Source organism: Coccidioides immitis (genome assembly GCF_000149335.2).
Source record: "Coccidioides immitis RS genomic scaffold supercont3.1, whole genome shotgun sequence".
Classification (NCBI taxonomy): domain Eukaryota; kingdom Fungi; phylum Ascomycota; class Eurotiomycetes; order Onygenales; family Onygenaceae; genus Coccidioides; species Coccidioides immitis.
In genome coordinates, this window is record NW_004504310.1 from 2,037,806 (window position 1) to 2,062,801 (window position 24,996).

The window sequence follows — 24,996 nt, forward strand, 5'->3', positions numbered from 1 at the left end:
ACTCTTTTTCGTGTTACCTGAAAAAGAATAGACCAATGAAATACCCTTGTTTTTTCATTGTAGTTGTTCATTGTTTAGGGTGGAAGAAAATGAATCTATATATCAATCAAACAATGACCCGGGGGGGAAAGCCTTCAATCCTTATGCGCAACACCTAACATGCACTAAAACTCAAGACCCAAAAATAGAACACGCAGACAAACGGGAAGTCATCGGATGAGCTAGTCTTTTTTAAATGCAACCTCCTCCGGAAGCCTGAACTTTGCGCAGAACATCCTCTTATTCGGAGACACCAACCTGACGCTCCTGATCTCCACTTCTCTTTCTTTATTTCCTGTACCACCCTCGCAATCCTCAGGTGTGATTGTAAATCCGATCTGTTTTGAAATCCGTTCGCAAATCTCCTTCTTTTCAAACTCTCCATCGTCACTGTTAGTTGAGAAACAGTAAACATGGATGAGCGGGAGACGTCGGTCCGTGTGAGGAGCGAACAGCTGCTCTTGACCGGCGTATACACCGATGAAAGTGTCAAGGAAAGTTATCGCTGAGGCCGGGAGATTCATGATATAATGGTCGAATGTGCGGGGAGAGGTATAAACTTGCGGAGGAGGCGTTTTTCGATCTGGAGACTTGGATCTCTTCTCCTTCTGTGCACTTCGAGAGATCTTTGGCTTGATAACCACCTTCGCCGGCTCTGCTTCGTATAGGCTTTTCGCAGCGTACTTCACGAAGTCTCGCCCGTTCATATTAAATGCCTTCATAAATTCCTGGACTTTGTTTTTCTTCATACCATATACCATTCTTTCGTAGCCGTGAGGATTCAGGTCATTGGCCCAAACAAATACACGTTTCTTCGCAGCGGGGAGAGCGAATGGACCAACTCCAGCCATAACGTCGCACACCGCTTCTCCTTCTTTAAAAGTGCTCACTAACCGTGTATGTTCGGTGCTCAGCCGGCTATTCCAGTATACCTTTGCGAAATCGAACGAGAACTCGCAATCTTGCTCGTGAGCGATGACATTGGTGTTATTTTCACCTGCCAGAACTTCGAAGGCAAAAGTGCGGAACTCGCTAGTTGCTCCCACGTCATCTATTTTGTTGATAACAGTTCTTACAGTGGTGTTCTTATCCATCAGAATCTCCGCTATCAGATGTCTATACGGTAGGTACTGGTCTCGAAGGTTTAGGTGCGCGATATGGCCGACTTGGGAAAATCCGACCGGTGTTTCTCCCAGTTCATCTTCGGGCAATATCGCAGAGATTATATCCGCTATTTTCCAAAAAAAAAAAAAAAAAAAATTAGCCTTCTTCACATTCTTCTACATGCTGAAAGGGGCTCATAAACTCACGATAAGTCCAATAATCATAGTCCAGCTGTAAATCAAACGGATTCACCTCGACCGTTTTCGCCTCGACCAGTTGTTCGATAGTAGGAGACCACGTTGAGACATCTACCTAAGCCAATGAGCATCACATTCGGCTCCAATTCAACTCCGTGAACAAATCATACCGTCCGCTTTCACGCCTTCCCTCAATAGAAGGCATTTTCTCGCTTCATCGTCCTCATTCTTGATCACCTGCGGCTTTCGTATGGGCAAAATCCTGGGCAGGGCGAGCATATCATTACTCTTTGTCAATTCGCTTTTTACCCGGGAAATATTCTTGTTCTCAAGCACTGTCGCCGCTGAAAGGGGTACCGTCTTCTTGAAGAACGATCGGTCGAGGACGCGCATTGCGCGATTGACGGGCGGCCGGAACATGTCTGAAGAGGAATTGGTCGGAGTCTCCTGGGTTACAGGAGCCAGGGACATTTATGTTCGCGTTACGCTCTCGCAGAGTTTCAATATTTGGGATCCTTATTTATCTCGGGAGGGTTTGGGAAACTTTTCCGCGCTTTGAATATTGATCTCAGCTAACTAGCGCATGATCTGGGAGCACTCCCGGAACTTTACAGGTGCTCCACAATATTTCGGTCAGGCTCAAGTCTGGAACAAGGTTTTTTCTGTAGTTGTAGAGCTTTCGTTCTGCAGGATTGTACTCCGAAGCTGTCACCTTTTTCTCGTAAATTTTCGACTCGGCGGGCAGCAGTCACGTGGGAGCGGGAGATCGACCTGCCGCCCGCTGAGGAGTTGTTGCACCGATTGATAAATCAACGCTGAGATAGTTAAGTAAATAGGGGTATCATTGAAACTATCTTATCCATGTAACTACATAACTAAAAATGTATGTGGCCCCGTAATATACGAGTAGATTCATCAACATAAGCAACATCCAATACTTCACCGGCAACCAGCACTGAAACAAAACCAAGTAAACTGCTCGAATAGGGTCATTTCGTTCTCTCATCCGGCTTCAGACTCCCGCTACCTTGCCCTTTCGATGTTCCCTCTCCGCCTCAAGACACTCAATTCTTCCACGCAGCTCCTTAATCCTCGCATCTCTGGTCTTAATAGCCATTCTAGAGACGTCTCTGCCTTTAGTAATACTCAGTGTCCGTAAATCATATGTATCCAAAAGGTTCACTAGATCATTTCTAGCCTTTTCTGGAAGAGAAATGTGATGTGATTCCAGAAGACCAAGCGTATCAGAAATAAGTTTGCAATGTTGTTGCTGATGCTGTGAGCGCAGTGAATAGCCACGCATAAGTGGTGTAGATGCAAAACGCGCGGGTGTCGGTGTTGGAGGTGGAAGTGGATTTGTTCTCTTGGACGGAACAGAATGGTGCAAGGCGCCTGATGGTGGGGCAAGCGGAGGAGGAGTGATATTCCTTTCCATGTTGGAACCTTTAGTTTCCGGCGGTTCATTCACCTGGATCTTGGGCATATTGGCTCTCAAAGTCGACCCGGTCCTTTCCTGGCTCTCCATCAACTTCGCCGCCTCCTGGTCCATCTCTTCGGCCCATCCAAAAGAAAGGTCATCATCATCATCATCCTCCTCCTGCACCAGTTTTTGCTCTTCCATCTCCTTCGGACGCTCCAGTTTCTTTAACCAGTTAGTCAGCAAGTGGTTGTCCTTGTGCGTCCCAACCCGCTGTGTCTTGCTCGGACTCTTTTCCAACGCGGCCACATCGTCCTCGCCATCCCGCGTTCTCTTCTGAGCTGTATTCTCGGGTGTCAGCAAACCCATTTGCATGGCATCCCTCATTCGCGAGATAGATGGCGTCATCGGAGCGCGACCCATCGTATTCTTCGTCTCCGTCCTCGAGTTCGTCATTAAGCCCCGTCCGGAGCGGCGCCTGGCCTCATCGTCCCAGATGAAGAATTTGCAGCGCTTGCGTTCCGGTTTGGCACATCTATAGACTATTTCGTAGCAGTATATCCATCAGTTTCCTGGAAATTTAAAAAAGAAATAAAATAAGAATTCCATTGCGAAAAGAGATCGTCCAAGTGCCAGCTTGGGGGGGAGAGAGAGGCTCAAATGTAGTAGCTATCTAGGTACAGTGCAACGAGGCCATCAGACTCACACTTCCGCCCATGATTTTTTCCACTCTTTCTCGCCTCCAGCTCTATCGCTGGAAGGCGTGGGACGCAATCGCAAAGCCATTTTCCATTGATAAGCGCGCCCCCTGTTAATGTGGAAACCTGTCTTCGACTCTCAGTGTTGTTTGTCTGGGCCATAGCGGGTGGCAAACGAGTTGTCATTATGTCGGTTCTCTTTGAGAAAGATAGTGTATATCCATATGAAGCTTAGGTATCATCCGAATCCCATCAGAACTTGCAAGTCCATGGAGGGAGGGGCAGGAAACGCAGCACAGGACAATCAGCCTTGTCACCAGCCTTTCGAGCTTCAAAGTCGCCACACCACACCACGTCACACCCATATATGTAGTTTGTTGCCAAAAAAAAAAAAAAACAACCACAAAGTAAATATGCAACCCTCCTACGCACAGGGCACGGTTCAGTTCAGAAGCCAGAAACATGAAGATCGAAAGACATTAACAATAACTTAGCTATGTACGGAGGACTTCCATCAGAGAATCTCTGCACCTCTATCTCGAGCTTCCAACCAGGAACCATATCACAGAGTATCCAATAACAATAAAGAAACAAGCCTGCGGAATACAACTCCTAACCAACCACCAAACGCATCCTCTTTGGCAGCACTTCACTACAGCCCCCCATATCCACCAGGGGAGAAAAAAAAAAAAGGCCTACTTCTACCTCAAACAATATAACTAACCAAATGATAACAATACGGGGAATCTCAGGGAAGGTATGCGGGCGCTATTCCGCCAAAACATGCCTCAACATCAGAGTAAATGACTCTTGAAGTTTCAGTATCTCTCGAATTTCCGGTTTCACTGGCTCTCCAGCCGTTCGTCGCAACCGATCTTGCCTCTTCGCACGACGTTTCCGCTCTAAGGCGATGGGGTCGAGTTCGTCCTCCGCAGAATCTTCATCTGAGGTATCCGACGCAGCATCGGAAATAGCCAAGTCGTCGAGGTCGGCCTAGATAAATTTGTTAGCCTGAAGGGGTATAAGTACATACTACAAGGCAAATGAATAAGCACATACCTCGTTCAACCCGAAATCACTACCCTTGAACGTTGCGCTTCCAGGAACGGGTTCCAACGGGGTTCCCTCGGCCGCCATCTTCTGTTTCGTCTTGTCGTGATGCCATTTCTTGCGGTCCATATGCCACTTGATAAGAGAGTTGATTTCCTGGATGGCCACATCTTTGTCGATTTGATTCATGGAAACCGCTCCCTGGAATAACGCATTCATATCAAGGGTGGTCGCAGGCCCTTCTCGAAGAAATACCAGGATATCTTCCAGCCAGCCCATAAGAGCATCGAACAATCCATTATCATGAACATGGACTTCATGGACAAACTTATAGAAACTCTGTTGATGACGGACACACAGGTCTATAAAGGATTGTACTGTTTGATTTGGGTCTGCAGAGACGTCTTGTCTCTGCGCCTTCTCAACCACGGATATCGCATCGTTTGCAAATGCCGCAAAATCGGTGATACTATTATAAACATTCGCAGATTTGTAAACCCGCACAAGTGGCTCGTAGAATATGGTGAAGAGGTCTCGGAAAAGTTGCAATGTCACGGGCTGTAATGTGTCAGTCTATCGTTTACTTCTAGGACAAGGGAGTCATCAAGTAGATACCTCCTCAATTATATTAAGCATCATGGCTTTGTCTCGCTGCCTTGTCAACAGCTTAAGCAGCTGTTTCAAGTACGCAAACCACTGCGCATCTTGCAGCATTACATCCTTGATCTAGGATAGAAATTTTCATCAGCAAATATCTAGTATTCATTCAAGACAAGGTATTCCGTACGTTCTCAACAGCGCTAACCCAACCAACGTACGAGTTAAATACCTTCTCGATCTGACTTGTGGTCAGCTCAGGTTGAATTTGTTCAGAGCGCAAAATTGCCACGATGATATCCACGTCGTCATCTTCTGCTTCTTGCCGAATATGATTCTTCAGATCCTCATCCGCATATGTAAATGTTCGGAGTTTTTCAACCAAAACAGGATCGCCTATTCTAGTAGACAGGGCATCGATGGATTTCTGGAATGCCTTCATTCCATCATGGATAGCCATGGAGAATATCCTTTGAAGTAGGGATCTGGATCCAAACGGCTGGGCAAGGAACAGGTCTAACACGCCGGTCATAACAGCGGCAGGATTGGCAATTCGAATTACGTTTTTAAGGATAGTATAGGGGACCAGTGAATGGATTCTTTTAGCTTGGGCAAACAACTCTGGCGAATTGTCTTCAGCGAGGAAAAGGTGGTATATAGTCGCAGCAACCCTGGAAGATTAACATCATATATTGATGACAACATTTGGCAAAGGGAGCAAACTCACTCGATCCGTAGCCACTCAGCGAATTTTTGATACTGAGGACTTAGATCCTCTACCGTCTCCTTGATACGGATCTCATGGAAAAGCTTCGTTAAGCCATCTTCAAGATGCGACAGACATCAGCAACCTCGTATTTTTTTTGAAGTGATAAAGCAAGATAGGGAGTCTTACTGTTTTCAACGATATCCTGTCGAAATTCTTCCATGTAAACGTCCAACTCCTTAGCACGCTTTCGGGCAATTTCGTAGAACTGCCTCTGCTCCTCTATTCTCTTTGCATCTATATCTTTGCGCCGCTGTATATCCATCTCTTCTTCCTCGTTCAAAGTTACAGGGTTTGCAGTTAGAAACTCTTCCATAGCTTTGGAGGTGGCTATGCGGTCGTTCTGCAACAGCACCCGCAAAAAGGCCCGAAGGGATACTCGCTGTTGCTCACGATACAACGTAACAGGCTCAACTTTTAGCTCTCCAGAACCTCTTGCTGAGTCTCTGGATCTCAGCGATGAAAGTGATGGAGAGTGTCCTAGAGAATTCGGCACGAGCAAGTTCCTAGTGGAACCGTTTCCGTTCTCTTCTGTCGGTCCAGCTTCCGTGGAAAGCGACGACACTGAGGACGCATCATCATCGGCGCCTCCTAGAAGAGCAGACATAGAGCTCTTGTTTTTCCTTGGTAGTGGCGGGAGAATTTTGCCAGGTAGCTCTGTTCGGAGCCTGGTATGAAGCTTAGCGAAGTCTCCGAAACGGCGGCCAACATAGATATCCGGTTTCCCTGGCCGTCGCACCCTGAGCAGAAATTCCTACAGGTCAAATTAGATTTTATAGTCATAGACAGAGGGGCTAGTGACCGTACCGCATGCTGATGATACCTGACAGTCCGTTTCACGAGCGTAGTTCTCACGCCCGCGACGTTGACATCCCAGCCATTTATTGAATGTCCGTCAGGAACATTGACCAACAATCCTTGCTCGTTGGCACCTCGATCGACCACTTCTATTTCCGAAAACCGTATCCGTTCTTCATATCCCGATGATGTGCGTATGCCCGAGACCATCATCAATTCAACCAACTTCTCGCATTTGAGGGCAAGCTTACGGCGCTTGGTCACCTCATGACGGTCTTCAGAGGAAGAGATGTGTTTGTTGGCGAAGGATTCCAGGAACTAATATTTTCCCCCCAAACCACAACGGGATAACCCATCAGTAATCGTGTCAATGAGCAGCCCGGATGAGCCATCATGCCCTTGTTCCCGGTGAAAACTCACGACTTGCAGTTTAGCCTGCCAGAACTCCTCCTCCTTCGCCTGATCGAGGAAAGGAAAATTGCGAACGTGACGGACGAATATGTATCGTAGAATGGGAAGTTCCGAGTCAACAGGAGCCACTTCACCGAACTCAGATTTGAAAGGAGCTCCGAAGCGGCGGAGTGCGGTTGGAGAATTGAGCTCAGCGATCTCGCTCCGAACTTGGCGGTTGATCAGTTCTCGCTTAAGATCTAAATGGTCACGCCTCCATCAGTATGCTACGGGCCAAGAATTTTTAAATCAGTGCTATAAAGGGGGTGATGCAAAGGTAGAAAAAAAAAAAAAAAATGGTGGTTACAGTGTTCCTGCTTCCCCGTCAACACCTGGGTGAGCGGTGGGGGACCCATGTCTTCGTTTCCGTTTCCAATTCCCATCTTCCGGGTGAATATCGAGTCGAATACCGAAGAGAAGGACGACGAAAGAAAGAGGCTTGGAATGGTAGGGTGTAAATGGTGATTTCACAGCACTCCGCACCGGACGCCTGGGATAGGCACACACTGAGCTCTGGAGCTCGTAGATGGCGGCTAAGCGATTGTTGCTTCTGTGTGAAGCGTGTGTAAGGATATGGTTCCAAAAGAGCGAAAAGGGCCCAAATTAAAGCTTTTTCTTTAAAAAAAACTGTTTGCTTAAAATGCTGGGTAGTATTGTAAGATAGTGGGAGCTGGAAAGTAGGAAGTTATTCCTCGCGATGCCATCACGATCACCACTCCCTACCCCACAAAGGACCCACGGGAAACACCAACGGCCTTCCAAGAGATGCAGAGTCAATGTTTGTTGAATGTGCTATGCATTCTGCCGCACAGGGTGACCACGGAGGACAGCCGATATCAAGAGCAAGAAATCCAGGGATCTGTCTTGCTGTCGCAGGAGACTGGCTGGCTTGTCTTTGTATGTCGAGGCAGCATTGCGCAATCTACGTAATCACCGTCACACGCCTCCTGCACTCCAGGTGCTTTTTTAACTACAAACTAGCGCCTTAGAGTTCCAGCCACTTCTGAACACAAACCAGCAACATAATTCCAGCTCTTCACAGAGAACATTTGTTCAAGTGAGCATCCATTCTTGCTAAATTATCTTCCCCCCCCCCCCCCCCCCCAATCCACACCCCACTCCCAAAGCAACGCTGGCTCGCCCGCCCTATCCAGCTCGCTCGCTCACTGGCTGGGCGGTAGCTTGGGCTGTGTGGTCATTAGCCACTCTTTGCGCCACACGTCACCCGCCGGCTCCATCTGGCCAGGGAGGAACTTTTTGCTTTTCCCCCTCAGCTGCCCGCAACCGCTGCAGATGTGCTCGAATTCGATGCCGCCGGACCCGGAGTGCATGGCCATTTGTCGTGCAAACCAGCAGCGTAGTCTCACATATGGATTTCACTCAAAAGCACAGAGACCTCCTTGCTGCCCGCAGAGACCCCGTGTGCTCGCTCGCCCAGCCACAACCATCATTGAACGCGTCAGGCACTGACGCGACCCTTGGTGGGTGGGCTGCGGGGGAGGCATAATACAGGTCCAGCTGAACTGGCACTTCTTTTTCTATTATTTTTTTCACCCCCCCTTTTGGTTCAATTTGTTGTTGTGTTCTGTGTGAACCCTTATGTGCTTCTCTAAAGATAACTATAGAAAGGATCCAATTCCTACTACTGTACGGAGTATATGTCCCACTACTAGATGGCTGATCTCCGCGGATTCAGGACGAAGCAGCCTTGAGATGAGGCTTGCGGTCTGGACCCGCGTCGGCGAACTTTATGGCTTCCCCTCTATCATTCGCTAATAATAAATATATCCGGCTATCCACGAAAGTTTCGGGCGAGTAACACGTCCCTGATTGTCGGATTTGCAGAATGCGCCGTGAAAAGCATGTCTTGGGAGGAGACTGGAGATCCCTTGATCCATGGACATGAGGCAAAGCTAACCCAAGTCAAATCTTAATGGAGGTTACATACTTCCTAGGTTAGCGAACCGGTGTCAAATTTTTTTTTTCCTTCACAATACTGACTACGAATAGCTATCTACACGGCAAAACGCAGCTCAAGATTGAAATGCACATGCTATATCTCAAAAGCCCTCTCTGGAGTATACGCAAAGCGAATTGTTTGACATCCCACAATCTTTTTTTCTATAATTATACGTGTGGTCAAACACCAGCACTCTGCTCCGAAAGAAGGTCTGAGCTGTTTTCGGTGAAAAGTATATATGTGCTAACCATCACTCTCTCACTGCTGCAAAGTTTATCACTCCAAGGTACCTTGCACCTCGCTCTTTTTCTCCCCGGAACTCCTCCAGGATAGCCATGCATCCAGGCCCAAATCATGCATTGCTTTCAGTGCAAAGGTCGGAAAGATTACTCCAGATTGAGTCAGTCCCACACATATTACTGAGTCGCCGTGGAGGACTGCGACTTCCATTTTTCAACTCATTAGCACAATAGTTGCGACGTATTGGAGAAAATATATTTCCTGTAATTTTGACCAGTCCCACGTTGGTTGCTAACACATTCAAGGCTCTATAGGCGGAAGAGGTGGCAAAGGGGGCAAGGAATCATTACCAATTGGAAAGGCTGCACCCTCCCGCGGTTCGCTGTACAACAGTTAATCCAATCCAGAACATTTTCCCGTGTTTTGACTCACAATATATACCGCAAACTAGCAGCACGGGCTCTCAGGAGCAGCTTAACACATTCTTCCCCCCCCCCCCTCTCTGTCAGCTTTGCTTCCTTTATAATTGCTTTGTGGAGGCTGTTCCCATAAGCAGCATTATCATTGATGCTTGAGACAGCAGCTGCCTCAAAAAATCGCGGGAAGAACCCCGCATGGCCCCAATCAAGCAGACATATTGAGTTGTCTTCCATCAGCTTGATGTTCCGGCGGCAGAGGTCGAGGTGGCAGAGAACAAGAGGATACAGACGCAGATCTATCTCCTTGTTGATGAGTTGGAGTCGTTTGTTGAGCCAGTGATTCACGTCATCAATGGAGTGAAAAATCTCCCTTGTGCCGTTATCTCCCCACAAGTAGACTTGAAGCATTCCCCCATCAACCTGCCCTGGTATATCACCACCTCTAACTGCCGCAAGCTCGGAGACAATATTCACTAGATGCTCAGAGACATCGTCAATGTTTAGGACGAGTTCTTCAAGAGTTTTCCAGGAATATATTCCATAAACAGATAGCCTTTCGGCCATAAAGGATCAGATCGGTCTTGAAAGAAGCGGCAGACCTGCGGGACACGGACAACCCGTCGATCAAGGTGCTGGTAGGCATGTTGCTGAGTCGCTACCTCGCCTGGAGTAACCCCGTACCCGTATTTAACTACGACTCTGTCTGAAATTCGGATGACTTGATTCCCTTCATCAATCCCGCCAACCACCGCGTTCCGTGCTTTTGCCTGCTCGCAAAGGTAGATCAGCGAGCGTTTGGGGGAGAACATAAACAAGCCAATCCATAGCATAGATTGGCAAGCGCAGCCAAGGTTGATACCAGCCGGGGTCAACCTGTCTGTAGTTAGACGCCGTTCGGATGGGAGATGTGTTGTTGTTTGGTGCTTAGCCAGCTTTCACTTTGTGACTTCCCACGTGAGCTGCAATGGGAATTTGTTTATCTCGAGAGACTGGACGAGCAAGGGTGAAAGAGAGCCACAAAAGTAGCGCAAGGGACTCCAAATATCATACCAGGTTACTAAAGCGGCCTGCCTCCAGCGCTACTCTGGGCCTAGTACGATTGTAGTATTTTGGGACAATCCGGATTCCCTCTTGAACACGGGGTATTAGAGGTAATTATAAAAACCAATCAGACGCTGGCCCAGTGAGGTGTTCGCCAAGTACGCAACCGATGATAATCAATCCGCTGGGAATTGAAATTGAACCTTTCCCCAAACGCAGTCGGCGTCTCAACAACGACAGCAATGTTTGCATGGCAGAAGATGACCCTGTATGCGAAACTGCGTATGAGGATGCGAGAAAAGCGGTGGAGAAAGGAGACACCTAGGGAAGCGAGGAGTCCCTTTCAATTCGAGATTCCCTTCTGAATTCCCAGAATACACTGCTTCTGCTCCAGAATGGATATGCAACTAGCTGGCAGAGGTTAATAATGGTGAAAAGCTAAAAGACCCATTGCACCCCATTGTGCTGTACTACACATCCCACAATGAATGGACCACGATCATTAAGAATTGGGTGTTCTGTCTCCATTTTGGCCAGTTAAAAGGATCATCAGACGGCCCTGACTGCAGCCTGTCAGGAGGTTGTTATGAACTGTCCTTTGAGGAACATTGTCCTCCATTTGAGGCTGAGATCCTTGGGAGGGCTTCTGTCTTGATCTTTCTTTCCCAGACGGTCTTGCGGCGGGGTTGTTGACATTACTCTGCGTGGCTGTCACACAGAAGCTAACGAGCTGCTCAACAAGAATGAAAGTCGGAATGATTGGGAAACAATTCTCCAATCAGGCCGTTGGAATACGATCCGGATTTCTCTCTATACCCAATGGGGTATCACCTTGGCTTTTCTCCGGTCTTCCCGCAAGTCTCCGCGTGGGGATATCCATCGTTCGTATTTTTTCCTTCAAGGCAATCGGGACGGCTCTGAACGCGAGGCCGCTCTGGCGGCATGTTATTCCGGAGCATAGCCGTAGAAGTCGTCCATCGGAATAAACAGTGAGCTTTCAGCTGCGTAAAGTTTTAGGATCTGCAGCCAAGAGTCCCGGAATCGTATCCAGTAACGGCTCTCCGTAAAAGCACGGCGCTACGGAGTGTCAAAAACGCGAGGGTGGGGATCCATGTGTTCCCTCAACAAAGCCATTGTTCACATCGTCGTGAAGAGAGAGCCAGAGAGTCGCAAAATCCTCCCCTAAAAATCCAAACCCGCGAGCAAGAACCCATAAACTGAAAGCCGGCCAGCATGGTAAGCAAGGACCGGAATTGCTTTCAAATCTTGATCATTGGCGGAGGTATCGGGGGGCTGGGCGCAGCGATCTGCCTTTCGCGGAAGGGTCATAACGTTACGGTGCTTGAGGCCGCCAGCAATCTCAATGAAGTCGGAGCGGGAATCCAAATACCGCCAAATAGTACTCGGATCTTGGATTCATACGGATTGACGGAAAAGTTTCTTGGGAAGGTTGTGTGGCCAAGGAACCTTTGCTTTAGAAGATATTGCACTGGAGAAATTATCGGATCGACCCGCTTCCGCGGCGTCTTGGAGAGGAAGTATGGGTTTCCGTATGTATGGCCTTTCTACCATCTGTATGGCCTTGCCTAATCAATTTTGACAGGTACTGGTTGATTCATCGTGCCGATTACCAACGGATCTTGTTCGAAGCCGCCAAGGAGTCTGGAGCCAAAATCATGCTTGGCACTCCTGTAGAATATGTGGATGAGCGGTGCCCTGCTGCCGTCATGGCTGATGGACGGAAGCTGGCGGCAGATTTGATAATTGGAGCGGACGGTGCGTGCAAGAGCTCAATTTTCTGGAGCGTCCTGACGTCATGAACCAGGTATCCGCTCCAAAACCAGACGCGCAGTTATCCCTGAGAAAGAGATTGAAGCGAATGACACGCCGAATTGCGCCTTTCGAGTGACAATTTCGGCGGAAGAGATGCTCGCTGATAGCGAAGTCAAGCACCTCATGGATGAAGAGGACGCCAACTGTTGGATTGGCTATCAACGCCATATCATGGCATATCCAATCCGTCAAGGTGCCATGTATAACCTAGTCCTCTCGTACCCGGGCCAGGCCGCAGCCGGGAAGTGGAACGAGCCAGGGGATCCGGATGAAATGCGAAGGTACTATGCTCACTTCGACCCTACGATCAACAAGGTTCTCGCGAAGGTGAAGTCCTGCTTGAAGTGGAAACTGGCAGATCTGCCTCCTTTGCCAAACTGGGTCAGTCCCAGTGGCAAAGTTGTTCTGATTGGCGATGCTGCTCATGCTATGGTGCCCTATCTGGCACAGGTGAGTCCTCCATGTGTGTAGGCTCCTCACAGTGAACGGGTGTCTTAACCAGACCGCCGTTCAAAGGGTGCTGCTACGGCTATTGAGGATGGCGCTGCCCTGGGTGAATGTCTCGATAGAGCAAAATCGATCCGGGAATTTCCCAAACTCCTCCGTGCATTTGAGACTATCAGAAAGCCCCGCTGCGAAAGAATCCAAGCGGCGGGGCGCGAGAATGGTTATATTTGGCATTTGCCAGACGGGCCCGAGCAAGCGGCTCGAGATCGAGCCATGAAGGGAGTGGCCGAAAAAGCCGAGAAGAATGACGCCTGGAACCCCAACAGATGGTCCGACGAGGAGTTCCAGCCCTGGATGCTTGGCCACGACGTCTTCACTTACGTAAGTGTTCAGTGACAATTCACTGGAAGAGGCAAAATTGCACAATTGTTCACCACATAATATGTATCCATACTAACCAAACGCTTCTTCAGACAAACGACATGCTGGATGTCATCTTGAAGCAGCCTCGACCCCAACTGTAAGTTGAATGAGATTGTATATCACCTTTTTGGAGAAATGAGGAGGACTCAGGAGTGTCGCTAGAAAAAGCGTACAGGTTTCTGGGACTAGTCGTGGTATAAATAGAATGTAGTACCCGAGGTGTATGTTACACAAGGCCAAGTGCTGGTTTATTTGAGCGAACCGAACCTAGGACTTTGGGACTTTCGGATTTTTGGAATTGCAGAATTGATATATAGGTAGTCAACTAGATCACTCTTTATATATGCAGGCAGTTCAATGTCATTTTTTGATGGAAGTATCAAGTTTAGCGTGCAGTCGTTGCGACGTCCTCGAGAGGTCCACTCGTTGGGCTGAGCACGTGCAGGTGGCGCAGCTCTGGAGTGATGGACGATGGGAATGAAAGGAGCAGAAAACAATCTCCCGGGAGAAGAAAAAAGTGAGGCAGGTGCGGATCGGGCCGCGACCCGATGTTGTCCTCCTTCCTCAGCCTCCTCTGATCCGTGCAACTTGCCCGAACCTGGAAACTGCCCAGTAGCATTACAGGAAGGCGCGTATGGCCAAAACAGGTACTCTGAATTAGGTAAGAATACCCTACTTGATTCATTGTTTCTTTGCATTTTACGGAGCTTGAAGTATCAAATTTCCACCCTGAGATATGTGTATGTATTAATAATCTGCCTACCTAGGTATCGGCGATACCTGCTCAAGCACAAAGACACAAAGAGATAAAGAAGTATCCAACAAGAGCAGAAGATAGGAAAGTCACACCTCCAGTCGTAGCTACTGACACCCCTTGCGAATTGCTCACTCTAATTAATCACTTCCACGGTATAGAGGCCCATACGGATATAACAAGACTCACATTCAAAGGCAAAGATCGAGGGGAGTAGAGGTAGCTGTAGCACATAGACCGAGGGAGCCCTCAGTCCGCTAGCATCAATATCAAGAAGGGCTTTGTCATCAAACACAGAACAGCAGTAGATATCCCCCAAGTGTTTAGAACAACAGAATAAGGGAGGTTGGAGTTCATTAAATCGTGCAAAAGCCGCGGTCATAAGTATAATTCATTTGTGTTATATATTCGACGAAGACCGGCAAAGTAATATAATTCAAGATTCGTTATACCAGGTGAAAAAAGCGTTTTCTGAACAGTCCAGAGGCATGCCCAGCTGGTTTGCAACACCGCCCAAAGGAGGATCAAACAACGTGAAGTCGCGGGCCGGCTTCTTCAAGGGCTCATAAACATCGGCAAAACCCTCATCCACAAACCGGGAATCAGGCGAGTAAAGCATGATGTTGCCTTGGCCGCTTGGAGAAAAGCTTGGAACTCCCGTCTGTGCATCAGGGGAAGGAATAGACACGGACGGAGTCCGGGAATACAATCCGAGAGTCGACGCTTCGACGGACTCCGGCGTCGGGAGTTGTAAATTCATTGCCGTGTACTCATTTTCCAAGTCATGCCAGTCGATATTTAAGTCAAGCTGGGAATCGCTCAGATCCATGGGAGACTGGTCAAGCATCGCGGAACCAAAACCTTCGTTTATAGGAGTAGCCCCAGAGGTCGCCGAAGGCATGTTGATATCCAAGTTAGGAACATACTCATGTGGATCGCTGGCACGAAGACCAGCGTGGAAAGAGCTAAAATCAAAGGGCGTAGTAAACGGACTAGCATTCTCACCGAGTCCATTGTTGGGTGTTGCAGGAAATAGAGGGAAATCCTCATTAAATGTGTTATTATATTCGTTTGCAGGATTATGTCCTAGGGTACCAGACTGGAAATCTGGCTGGTACGGAGAGGTGTACGGAGAGGGGGCCACTGCACTGATTGGCGTTGGCATCTCTCCAGCCAGATTTGGCGAAGTGGCGATGTTGGGCGTCGGGCGATTGGAACCACGGGCGCTGGCCTTTCCTGTGTTCTTGGATCGAACGTAGACCCAGCCGTGAGCTTTTTCCATATGCTGTTTACAGTTGCTTTCACGTTTCGACTGGTAGGTACACGGCTTGAAGAGGCAACTGTACAGGGGTGGACTCTTGGAATGTTTGTCATTGACATGGCGGTCCCGTTCTTTCTCGGTTGGCCATCCAACCTTAGAATACTTGCAAGTTGGCTCGGTGCACTTCCACGGCCGGGTGTGTGTTTTCTCGTGTTTCCTATTGGAGATTAATATCATTCTCCCGTGGAATGAATGGAGTGCAGTAAGTACTCACGTCAAGTCACATGGCCTCCTGAACACTTTTTCACAGTGGTCGCATTTCTTGTTGATATTCAGTGGAGGTTCATTCTTCTTACGGCGCGCCATGGATCGCATAACTCCGTCGTCTCCTGAATCAATGCTAAGTGACCGCTTCATGGCAGGCATGATGGGCTTTGATTCTACGTATGGCTCTCCCGTTTTCAGGGAGATGGCCACACCATTTTTCCGTCTTACGAGTTCGGCGGGGCGACCGGTGCTGCTGAGCCCACCTTCAAGATGGAGTTCTTCACCACTATGAATGTGTAAGTACATCCACTCTTCTAGAAGATCTAGAGCCACATACGATGAATAGTCTAGGTTGTTTTCATTTTTGCCTTGGGATTGCCGAGTGGAATGCAGCATGACAGCGTGTTGTCTCACTTGCTCCACAAGGTCAAGGAAATAACCATTCGTGTATGGGCGATCGGCAGGTCTGCGTTGGTCGCGATCGTTAAGAAATCCAACCGTAGTATGAAGGCACTGGATCGTAAAGTCGCAGAAGCTGATGTATGAGGTTCTTGTAGGTGCAAAGTCCTGTGGGTGACAAATGAGTAAGGAGCTGGACGGGCAAGCCATTTCTTGGTTTTGACTTACTGGAGCCAGGAACAATAGTGTTTTTTCGAGATCACGAAGACAGGTGATATCGTTAAGCTTGATGCGTTGAGGGACACCTCTGACAAGAGGATGGAAATGTCCTAAATGTTTTTCACGAAGGATTGGAATAAGGATACGGCGCTCGATCTGCTTTACAGCGGTGGGGCTGAGTACAGGCTTCGAGGCGTCCATGGTAGAGCTTTTATACGATATCGATCTTGTAATTGCACTTCGGCTAGGACTTTTTCTGGGTTGTCCTAGATGATGGAAATTTAGCCGATGCCTCCAAAAAAAAATAAAAATAAAAATAAAATAAAAAGGGGAGAGGTTAAGGTTATATTACCTGAACCAGCGGCGGACTTGTGCGGCAGGGCTTCACCGATCGATGAGCCGATACCACTATCAGATGTTCGACGGTGTTTTATGTCTACGGGAGGTAGACGGCGGCTTCGATTAGGCCTTGCGTGGTTGGTAGCTGTGTCGACATCCATGGCGTCAGTATTAGCGATGTGGGCGGCAAGGATTCCACGAGGAACGGGAGAATCGTCGCCAGGAAACGAAGGTCTGCTGCGAGAAGGTTCACCGTCACGGCCAGCGAGGTCTCGTTCAACCCGGCCGAGGATATTCGCTACACGTCTCTCGCCGGCGGCGATAACTTCCTCCAGTGCCCGTGAGCAGGTGGGAGCTCGGCGAGGCAAAGAGGGTATGTAGAGGATCGGGTCACATTCCTCGGTGGGAGGCGTTGTTGGAGAATGGAAGGTAGCCCCTTTCCTCAACTTCATGTTATGAGGTCGAACAGCACGGTTTGAAGAGCCGTTACCATGGTCCGAAGAAGTCAAGAGAGGAGGGAGGGGCGCGGCCTTATTAAAGGGACGGCGACGCGGGTGAGACTGGGATTCGGACATACTGTGTGACCAGGTGCAAGTCACGGTTCTGAGGATTCCACAGCCAATGAGCAAAAGAAACTTTGCGGGATCCGTTTATGACTCACGAGTCTGAGTGGAAGCTTATCCAGAATCAGAGTCCGACAAGTCGACCTGTTCACCAGAGCAGGTTAGCATGTATGTGCAGCCAAATCCGACCAAGGAACGGATACAGGCGATCTGGCGGGTTGCGGTCATTCAAACTCTAGAATTGGCTGTACTTACTCTTTGAGGAGGTGATCCAAAGAAAGGGATCCAATCTTCTCGGCCTCGTTGAGTGCAAACCCAAAAAGGTGCGGTTCTCAAGCGGAGTTCCAAAAGAGGTGAGCGAGACAGACGATGGGACAGACTGCTCGCAACCACGGCCCAGAGCCCGGTTCTCGATTGAAACTACGAGAAAGAGCCCGAGGACGAGGGTGTCCGAGTGATCATCGAACGAGAAGAGAGCAGAACGAACGACGGTGCTCAATGCCTAATTGACGCTGTTATAAGAATATGGAGCTGTGCCGCGGTGCGGTGCGAGCAGGGCAAGATTCAATGGATGCTGCCGTGGGCTGCAGGCAGAGTGTCAGGGAAGGCCGGCGATGAAGAGCAAGCGCTGACAAAAAGAAGGAGGATGGAACAGGACAGTTGGTGTTAAAAACGATGGAAGTCGAGGGAACGAAGGGGAAGGACGGCGGGCGTGACGCGCCAAGTCGTGCTTTATGGTGTCTGCCTAATTGACGGAGCAGCGAAGGCTTCTGATTGGATGCTCTTTAAGACCGCACTAAACCCAATCTGGCCGCGCCGGTTTTCCCTGCGCCAATTCTCCGGCTGCTTTGTCAGCGTCGACGGCCATTCCCGCCCGTATCCATACAGAGCCTCAATACACACGCATGAGGTCGGGCTGTCCAGCTCTCAACGCTTTTCTCCGGGGAAAAGAGCACTGATTTCGTCTTTCGCTATACTTTTACCCTTTTCCTCGCGGCTCACAAGATCCCTATTTTCCGATTTGGTTATGGAGCACGTCGAGCGTTGTTGAGAGATCGTTACCGTTTGAACTCGTTTGGTAATGTTGTTTGTCTCAACTCAAATTCCAAGCTAACGGCCCCATGTCGAATGCACCGCCATGACCTCACCAAACCAACAAACTGCATCATCATCACCCATCCATCGCTGAGCACCCGTCCCACTCAACCCCAGAGCTGTCCTCTTGTCCAACGGGTATGGTAAAGTTTTCGCAACCTTGCTCCATCTGCAGTATTCGATTTGACAATTCACACAAAAAATTTCCCCTTGCGAACAAAGGAGTCGCATTGGGTTGGGCATACCCTGAGCCAGGAGGTGGCTGATTCGGCTGGATACGATCCCGGCGGAGCCCCTTTGCGGCTCAACAGCAAAACCGCGCTAATCCCCACCTCGCAAAGCGCACCCCAAAAGGAACGCCCCACTAAACTCGACTCGGTAAGCGTCGAGCTGGGCTCGGCCGATGAGCCACACAATCCATGACTTAGAAACTGAGAAGCAGCCACATCAGTCTCTCTCGCTTGCAGGCTGAGAGACTTGAGGCCAACTGTCATGAAACATAGTTTGCTTCACCACTGGAGAGACACGATCCATGGGAAGTGAGTTATCCTCCTTACGCACGGAGTACATTTTCTCAGCAATAACTCGCCAGTGTTGGTGCTAGAAGTGGTAAAGCCAGCCAATCCCGATAGGAGGCTCCCTTGGTTCAATGACAGAATCGATCCCCATCATAATACGGCCATACTTGGCAGTGGTTGCGCTACGCTTTGTCTTAGGGGAGTTACCTCATTACACACGGCCACCCCTCATACAATTTAACTTCAAAGACTCAGTAAAGTCCCAAAACAAAAATAAAAATAAAAATAAACTCCCAAACGAAGCTGCTTATCCATACATGTGCATTCCAGGTTGCACACTTCACTATATTGGTCAAAGTGCTCTGTAGATTTGGGGCTTTAAGCGATAAACTTTTCGAGGTTGAGCGTGCGTCAAGCATGTCGAGCAGCTATAACTCGATGATTTCCTATCCAAATGGAGTGGGTGCTTAACTCACTAACTAATAATTACCCTTGTGCGTATTAAATTGAAGTTGTTGGCTTTGGGGAAATGTCCTTCGGGCCTTGTATCGGGGTGGTGGATGGCTTTGGTCGATATGCTTGTCCTTGTCGTTGTGGAAGGTCTGGTAACGCCTGTAGCGGCCCTTATCAATGGGCAAATCGTTGCTTGCCTGCACCGCACCTTCACTGATGCTAATAATATGACATCTTGGTGGCAAAAAGACCAGAGCCCACCTTTGGAAACTCCGGGTTTGAAATCGACACCCGCGCGGAATCCTAGTCGAATATCCACGGCTTTTCCGTTCATTGGGAGTTTAAAAAATGAACCCAATCATTGGTTTCCGCGGGACGTCCAGTGAGGAAGTGCGGCATCCCTATCTGGACTCCGTGCTCCGTACGTATCCCGGTTCATAACTGACTCTTCTTTGGGAACCCCCGGCATTTACGCAGTGACGTAACGAAACCAGCTCTTCGCTCACGATGCAAGGCGCTTCCTACGGAAAACTTGAGGGCGGCTGCCGGACTCACCCCTAACGATGATGCCTTCCGATACCTTTTTTGGAGCGCCGACCACTACGGTCAATTGCTCACCAGGGCGAAAGATCGACATTTACCTTTTTTTCTTTCAATCTGACATTAGTGCCTCTTAAAGGCCCCATTGAGGACATTGTGTGTACGGAGTACTCACAAGGGATATCGTGCTCGCACCCATTATCAAAGATAAAAACCTTGGTGCGGTAACGACTTCATTCCCCGGGGGGGAACGAGGAACACGCCCTGAAATCTTCTGACTGACTGACCCCTACGTCACTCTTCGTATGCTTTTGGGATTTGATTCTTTTTTCCAAGACGTCACCAAACATAGCTCACAGAAAGGTCGTCCGAGCAGACGAGGTGAGAGATCATGTGCCTAAAATTAGGGCACATTACGTCTCCCTCCATACATATAATTCTTTGGTTGAGTACAGGGCATGGACTGAAGGACACAAGAGAAATTCGTACTCGACATCCATCAAATTCCATTCAAAATATAACTGCCTGCATTACCCCAGAGTATCCACAGTACTCAAAACAGCTACAAGCAAGATCGTGGAAAAGGCAAGTAAACAAAAGGATCGCCTGTTTCATTGCAGCATTCAAGCGATCTCTCATGCTGGAGTGACCAGATCTTACAATCCATAAAGTCTGTTCGTGTGAAACTACTGAGCAGGTAGTTTCTGGCCCCCGGGAACAAGTCGTTGAAAGACACCTTTGGGGTCGTATTTCTTTGCTACCTCATGCAGCTTGGCCACGTTCTCATCTCCATAGCTGGCAATAGCTGGCTGGTCATATGCGGAGAATGTAAGCATGCTGCTCATTGGGCGATTAGCTTTCTTTATCCATATTATTACTACAGTCTCGTTCGAGACATGAATTTCATTCAATTGTCCTTACATAAGTGGGTGAAGCACTTTGCGGCTTTTAGCAAACTCAATCATCGACTCGACGAATTCTTTGTGCGCAGGGAAAACATCGGGGGCGTCTTCAGGATTGTTAAACGTCACACCGAAGTAGATGACTGCAGGGTTGTGTCAGCTCCAAGATCAGTTCCATGCGAATTCATGCCACAGATATGTTTTCTTGGATGAAGAATATATGATAAGATACTTACTTCCCAACGTTTTATCCTGCGGACCCTTTTCCAAGCCGAGCGCATTTCCACCCTTCTTTACTCCTTCTTCGATTTGTCGGGGAGTGATTGGCATCTTCGCATGGCTTCCGAAAAATCCAGGCACATCTTTATATTTTTGGAGCCACTGACGATATTTGAACCAGACATCCTTGTAAAATTGATCATCAGCGTATACTGTGAACACTCGCTGCTCCTGGCTATATTCCACGTGGTTAGCTAATCTGGATGGAGGTGGTTGAATCTCATTTGGAAGAAGTGTCACGATAGACGAGCAAAGGTAAACGTGACTTGACTTACACAAGTCCATTTGGAAACCCGTCATTAAGCTCAGTAGCTAGATCACCGTAGGTTCTTCTCTTGAGAGTGCTCTTTGAATGTGGAACTTTGAGCCATGGCTGCATGATCTCTGGGAGCTCGTCTACCGCATCGTTATACGCAACCAGGATCGTGGCAGAGGTCTCATTGGAGTTGCCATCGAAAGCATATTGAGGAAGAGCGTGCGTGTTGACATCGTCCACCGCCTGATGAACATGGTAGTCGTAGATAACATCAGCAAGCTGGTCGAGGGATGTTTCAGGGTAGGTAACTTGGCCGCCGTAGAGACCAGTCGTCTTGAATATAGACAAGTCATAATGTGTAACGACGCCAAAGTTGTTATTGCCGCCCTTGAGCGCCCAAAAGAGGTCAGGGTTGCTAGTTGCATTTGCGTTCACAACTTCACCACTGGCAATAACAACCTCATAGTTCAAAATGTTGTCAATCATCAGGCCCTCACGGTTTGAGAAGAATGAGACACCAGCACCGACTCCCATCCCCAAGCCAACTTTGGAGAACCTTCCGATGACAGCTCCGACATTGTGAGGATCCAGTGCCTCAAAAACATTACCAAGTGGCTGCCCTGCTCCAACACGGATGTAATTATCTTCAAGGTGAACGTCTGACGAATTCAACCAAGCTAACGACATCATGATGCCATCATGGATATTAGCAGCTCCTGGGATGGCGCTATGTCCGGCCCCTTTGACGGCAAACTTGCATTCGTTTTCCCCGAGGAGGGTGACTGCCTCAGAAACACGGGCTGTTGTGTCTGGGAGAAAGACACAGTTTGGATCCAAAACTGCAGTCGAGGCTATATTTTGTTCAGATCTCAGGTTATACAAATGGCACGGGGAAGGAACTAACACCAGTAGTCCTTATTTTCAAATTCCCAAGTTGAAGATCCACTAGCGAAGACATTCATTGGAAGCGCTTTGGAGAGGATCGAACACTGCGTAGGGGATAGTTAGCGATACGGCTACAGACTTCGCCAGGACCTATACTCACACATTCTTGGGGTGGTGCCGCTCTCACAAGAGAAGCGAAGGCGCCACAAGCGACAGTGGCGATAAGAGTAGAAGAAATCATTCCGTAAAACAGTCTGACCAAAAGAAAACAGATTTGCATATACGTTTTGTATATACTCTAGTTTGAGTACTCAACAGATAGGAGTATGTCCAACGACACAACTAGGAGAGTCACCCAGCTACCTACATATATAACAGGGACAAACGCGAAATGCGATATTGTTTGGCAACTGAGGACCGGTTTCAAGGTCAGCTGGCGCACCGTACGCCCTGTGTATACGACCACAGAGAACATATGCGCAAAATATAAGCCCTATCCATGAGCCACACGCGCCTTTGCCAGGGACATGGCCTGGATTCGATGGGCTGTTAAAATTGAAGATCCAACTAGAACTTTGGGACATTCTGCTTGCGTAAATATAACTCTGTATTCGTGCCTGGTTGATGGGTCGAGCAAGCTCGTCATCCGCATTGGATAGCTTCACGCTGCCGAGAAGCCTTGCAGGGAAGAGGGCAAGTTTCTGGAACGCGGTGGCTGACAGAAAACGAGGGTAAGTAGATCCTTTCCACAAGCGAATTGCTATGATACCGAGCAAGTAAGGTTCAGGTTGCTTGCGTATTGCTTTTGCAGCTGTTATGGCTGAGTTCAAGCACTCGAACATGTTTCTGAAGCGAAGAGAATGGAGCGGAAGAAACGGATTGTGGCCCATCTACGGAGGACAAAGTGCTGGTTGAAGATGTGATCCAGATTGCCTCGCCATAAAGATTTCGATAATTCGAGGTGGAAGGCTTGATAATAGGTATACTGTTTCATCAATCGTTTCCGATGTTGTCTTGTCTTGCAGAATCATAAGCCACTTGATACATTCCTGGCCGGTGCACATGCATAATATCCGGCTGTTGAATCAAAGTAGGGAAGATAGCCATTTTTGGCAACACTCTGTTTGAAACTCCCAGGCATGGAGTGGGAAAGATGTTTTTCTCCGCTGTCAAAGCTACCCAACGTCCATAAGCTCTCGGGTGGCGGGCCTTTCCCTTGGATCCGGTTTCGCAATCCTTGTCACTCCACGACATTGAGGACTTTATCCTGCAAGATCTGAGTAAAAAGGTTGCTGCAATACTGGAGATTATAGTTGTTGATTGGTGAATGGGTGCTCATCATCAGACTTTCCAGGCAGCGTCATTCTTGATACGAGGGACGGCAGCGGGCGGAAGAACCGTCGCCTCATAAGAGCCCTAAGCTCATACGGAGTCCGGGGACCTCCGGACAGATGTCACAGAGGAACTCACTCTTCACTGCTGGAAAGGAATGCTGGGTGCAGGAGTAAGAAGAGCTCAAGCCCAAGTTAACCATACCGCCACAACAGGAGAGCGATGAGATGCCGGCTATCTTGGCACAGGGGTCACCTGGAGCGAGACCTCTCAGGGATGTTCTCTCTTTGCTTAATGATAACACTTGAGCTCCATTTTTGGATCTCACGAAAGGTCACGTCACCTTGCATAATAGTCCAGACACTGAAGGACGACGTGTGGATCTCTCAGCGTGCCATATAGATGAGTGAAGTTGTTTTGCATGCTGGGCCAGCTTGTTGTGGCCAAGAGACGAAGACCCCAAGTTGGGTCAGGGTCTGCATTTGGCAGTGATGAACCAGATCCGAAGATGCAGAAGGGCGGGGCGGGGCTGGAAGAAGGAGCTGGAGCTGTTGATCCGATGAACAGTGGCGGCAGGGTTGCGCCCTTGGCAAACGGGCGGAAGAAACAAATTGATTCTACCCCGTGCTCCGTAGTACGGAGTAGTTGAATGGCCTGGACTGATTGGTGCTTGGCTTCTAAATATTCCTTTACTCTGAGTGGTCAGGAAGTGCCTACAGACCCACTGAACTCAGCTATAATTGTTGCAAACCTAAATTCGTGGAAGCTTATTGGCCTTGGAGCTGGGTCTTGGCGACTGAATCATGGAGTCACATGATTTAGAGCGTTTCGGGAGGCGGAGAAATATAAAGACCGGCATTCCGGATTAGGTCCATCTCCATTGCTTGCATCTGATCTAGCGGATCCCGCCTTGGGCACTCCAGACGTTTAGCTCCTCCATATATAGCCTCTAGGCCCAGCATTTCTTTTGCATTGAACTGGAGAGGACAAATGATTTAAATGCACATATCCTATGAGGCGAAAGCTGGGGATATGAGTAATGGCAATGTCGTCAAATGGTAGAACTTCCTCCTTGCAAGGTACCAATCCCTCAGCGTTGACTACCTTGGGGGTAATTGCAAATAGAAAGTATGGCGTGGCTGAATTACATTCGAAATGTACACTTTCCAAAATTCCATGTGAATTGTGAGGATTCGTTGCGTGGACCCGGAGCCCTTGTGAGTCTCCGCATCTCCCGGTTAAGAAAGGAGGCTGTATGGACGAATTAATGTAGGGCCGATATACAAGGTCTGTAGTACGTCGTATGGCGAATACATTCATTTCAGTTGTTGTTTCTTTTGACGTTACTCTCCAGGGAGGTTCAAGGCGCATTCGGACACAATAGCTGAAGAGCCTGTGCTGAAAGAATTTTTCTGAGAGTAGAAGACCACTTATCAGCGTGATTTGCTCTTCACT

The 24,996-nt window shown here is 48.6% G+C and overlaps 9 protein-coding genes across 9 annotated transcripts; 2 read left to right on the forward strand and 7 right to left on the reverse strand.

Moving 5' to 3' along the window:
- Window positions 1-32: 32 nt before the first annotated feature.
- On the reverse strand, window positions 33-2,029 carry CIMG_02355 (tRNA methyltransferase Trm5). The gene is made up of 3 exons (XM_001248583.2): window positions 1,511-2,029; window positions 1,350-1,451; window positions 33-1,270 (listed from the first exon to the last, which is right to left on the reverse strand). Exons 1-3 carry the CDS (start codon window positions 1,809-1,811, stop codon window positions 222-224), a joined length of 1,452 nt encoding a protein of 483 aa, XP_001248584.1. The 5' UTR covers window positions 1,812-2,029; the 3' UTR covers window positions 33-221.
- A 132-nt stretch (window positions 2,030-2,161) lies between these two features.
- Window positions 2,162-3,719, reverse strand: CIMG_02354 (uncharacterized protein). Its single transcript, XM_001248582.2, has 2 exons — window positions 3,464-3,719; window positions 2,162-3,299 (listed from the first exon to the last, which is right to left on the reverse strand). Exons 1-2 carry the CDS (start codon window positions 3,639-3,641, stop codon window positions 2,353-2,355), a joined length of 1,125 nt encoding a protein of 374 aa, XP_001248583.2. The 5' UTR covers window positions 3,642-3,719; the 3' UTR covers window positions 2,162-2,352.
- Window positions 3,720-3,999: 280 nt separating this feature from the next.
- Window positions 4,000-8,020, reverse strand: CIMG_02353 (PX domain-containing protein). The gene is made up of 9 exons (XM_001248581.2): window positions 7,424-8,020; window positions 7,087-7,316; window positions 6,676-6,984; window positions 5,998-6,622; window positions 5,830-5,926; window positions 5,293-5,773; window positions 5,121-5,231; window positions 4,515-5,063; window positions 4,000-4,448 (listed from the first exon to the last, which is right to left on the reverse strand). Exons 1-9 carry the CDS (start codon window positions 7,497-7,499, stop codon window positions 4,224-4,226), a joined length of 2,703 nt encoding a protein of 900 aa, XP_001248582.1. The 5' UTR covers window positions 7,500-8,020; the 3' UTR covers window positions 4,000-4,223.
- A 1,724-nt stretch (window positions 8,021-9,744) lies between these two features.
- Window positions 9,745-10,378, reverse strand: CIMG_12694 (uncharacterized protein; the record flags this gene model as incomplete). The annotated part of the gene is made up of 2 exons (XM_001248580.2): window positions 9,745-10,288; window positions 10,335-10,378. The coding sequence occupies 2 exons, from the start codon at window positions 10,376-10,378 to the stop codon at window positions 9,745-9,747; spliced, it is 588 nt and encodes a 195-aa protein (XP_001248581.2).
- Window positions 10,379-12,009: 1,631 nt separating this feature from the next.
- CIMG_02351 (salicylate hydroxylase) lies at window positions 12,010-13,690 on the forward strand (the record flags this gene model as incomplete). Its single annotated transcript, XM_001248579.2, has 6 exons — window positions 12,010-12,326; window positions 12,380-12,552; window positions 12,602-13,059; window positions 13,126-13,437; window positions 13,530-13,576; window positions 13,642-13,690. The coding sequence occupies 6 exons, from the start codon at window positions 12,010-12,012 to the stop codon at window positions 13,688-13,690; spliced, it is 1,356 nt and encodes a 451-aa protein (XP_001248580.2).
- Window positions 13,691-14,194: 504 nt separating this feature from the next.
- On the reverse strand, window positions 14,195-17,949 carry CIMG_02350 (zinc finger transcription factor). Its single transcript, XM_001248578.2, has 6 exons — window positions 17,537-17,949; window positions 16,732-17,425; window positions 16,389-16,645; window positions 16,099-16,328; window positions 15,769-16,047; window positions 14,195-15,711 (listed from the first exon to the last, which is right to left on the reverse strand). Exons 2-6 carry the CDS (start codon window positions 17,291-17,293, stop codon window positions 14,670-14,672), a joined length of 2,370 nt encoding a protein of 789 aa, XP_001248579.1. The 5' UTR covers window positions 17,294-17,425; window positions 17,537-17,949; the 3' UTR covers window positions 14,195-14,669.
- A 442-nt stretch (window positions 17,950-18,391) lies between these two features.
- Window positions 18,392-18,946, reverse strand: CIMG_12695 (uncharacterized protein; the record flags this gene model as incomplete). Its single annotated transcript, XM_001248577.2, has 3 exons — window positions 18,392-18,545; window positions 18,723-18,807; window positions 18,934-18,946. The coding sequence occupies 3 exons, from the start codon at window positions 18,944-18,946 to the stop codon at window positions 18,392-18,394; spliced, it is 252 nt and encodes an 83-aa protein (XP_001248578.2).
- A 1,627-nt stretch (window positions 18,947-20,573) lies between these two features.
- On the reverse strand, window positions 20,574-22,517 carry CIMG_02348 (uncharacterized protein; the record flags this gene model as incomplete). The annotated part of the gene is made up of 6 exons (XM_001248576.2): window positions 22,370-22,517; window positions 22,229-22,313; window positions 21,344-22,175; window positions 21,026-21,243; window positions 20,809-20,932; window positions 20,574-20,724 (listed from the first exon to the last, which is right to left on the reverse strand). The coding sequence occupies exons 1-6, from the start codon at window positions 22,487-22,489 to the stop codon at window positions 20,574-20,576; spliced, it is 1,530 nt and encodes a 509-aa protein (XP_001248577.2). The 5' UTR covers window positions 22,490-22,517.
- Window positions 22,518-23,962: 1,445 nt separating this feature from the next.
- On the forward strand, window positions 23,963-24,358 carry CIMG_12696 (uncharacterized protein; the record flags this gene model as incomplete). Its single annotated transcript, XM_004445619.1, has 2 exons — window positions 23,963-24,172; window positions 24,248-24,358. The coding sequence occupies 2 exons, from the start codon at window positions 23,963-23,965 to the stop codon at window positions 24,356-24,358; spliced, it is 321 nt and encodes a 106-aa protein (XP_004445676.1).
- Window positions 24,359-24,996: the final 638 nt, after the last annotated feature.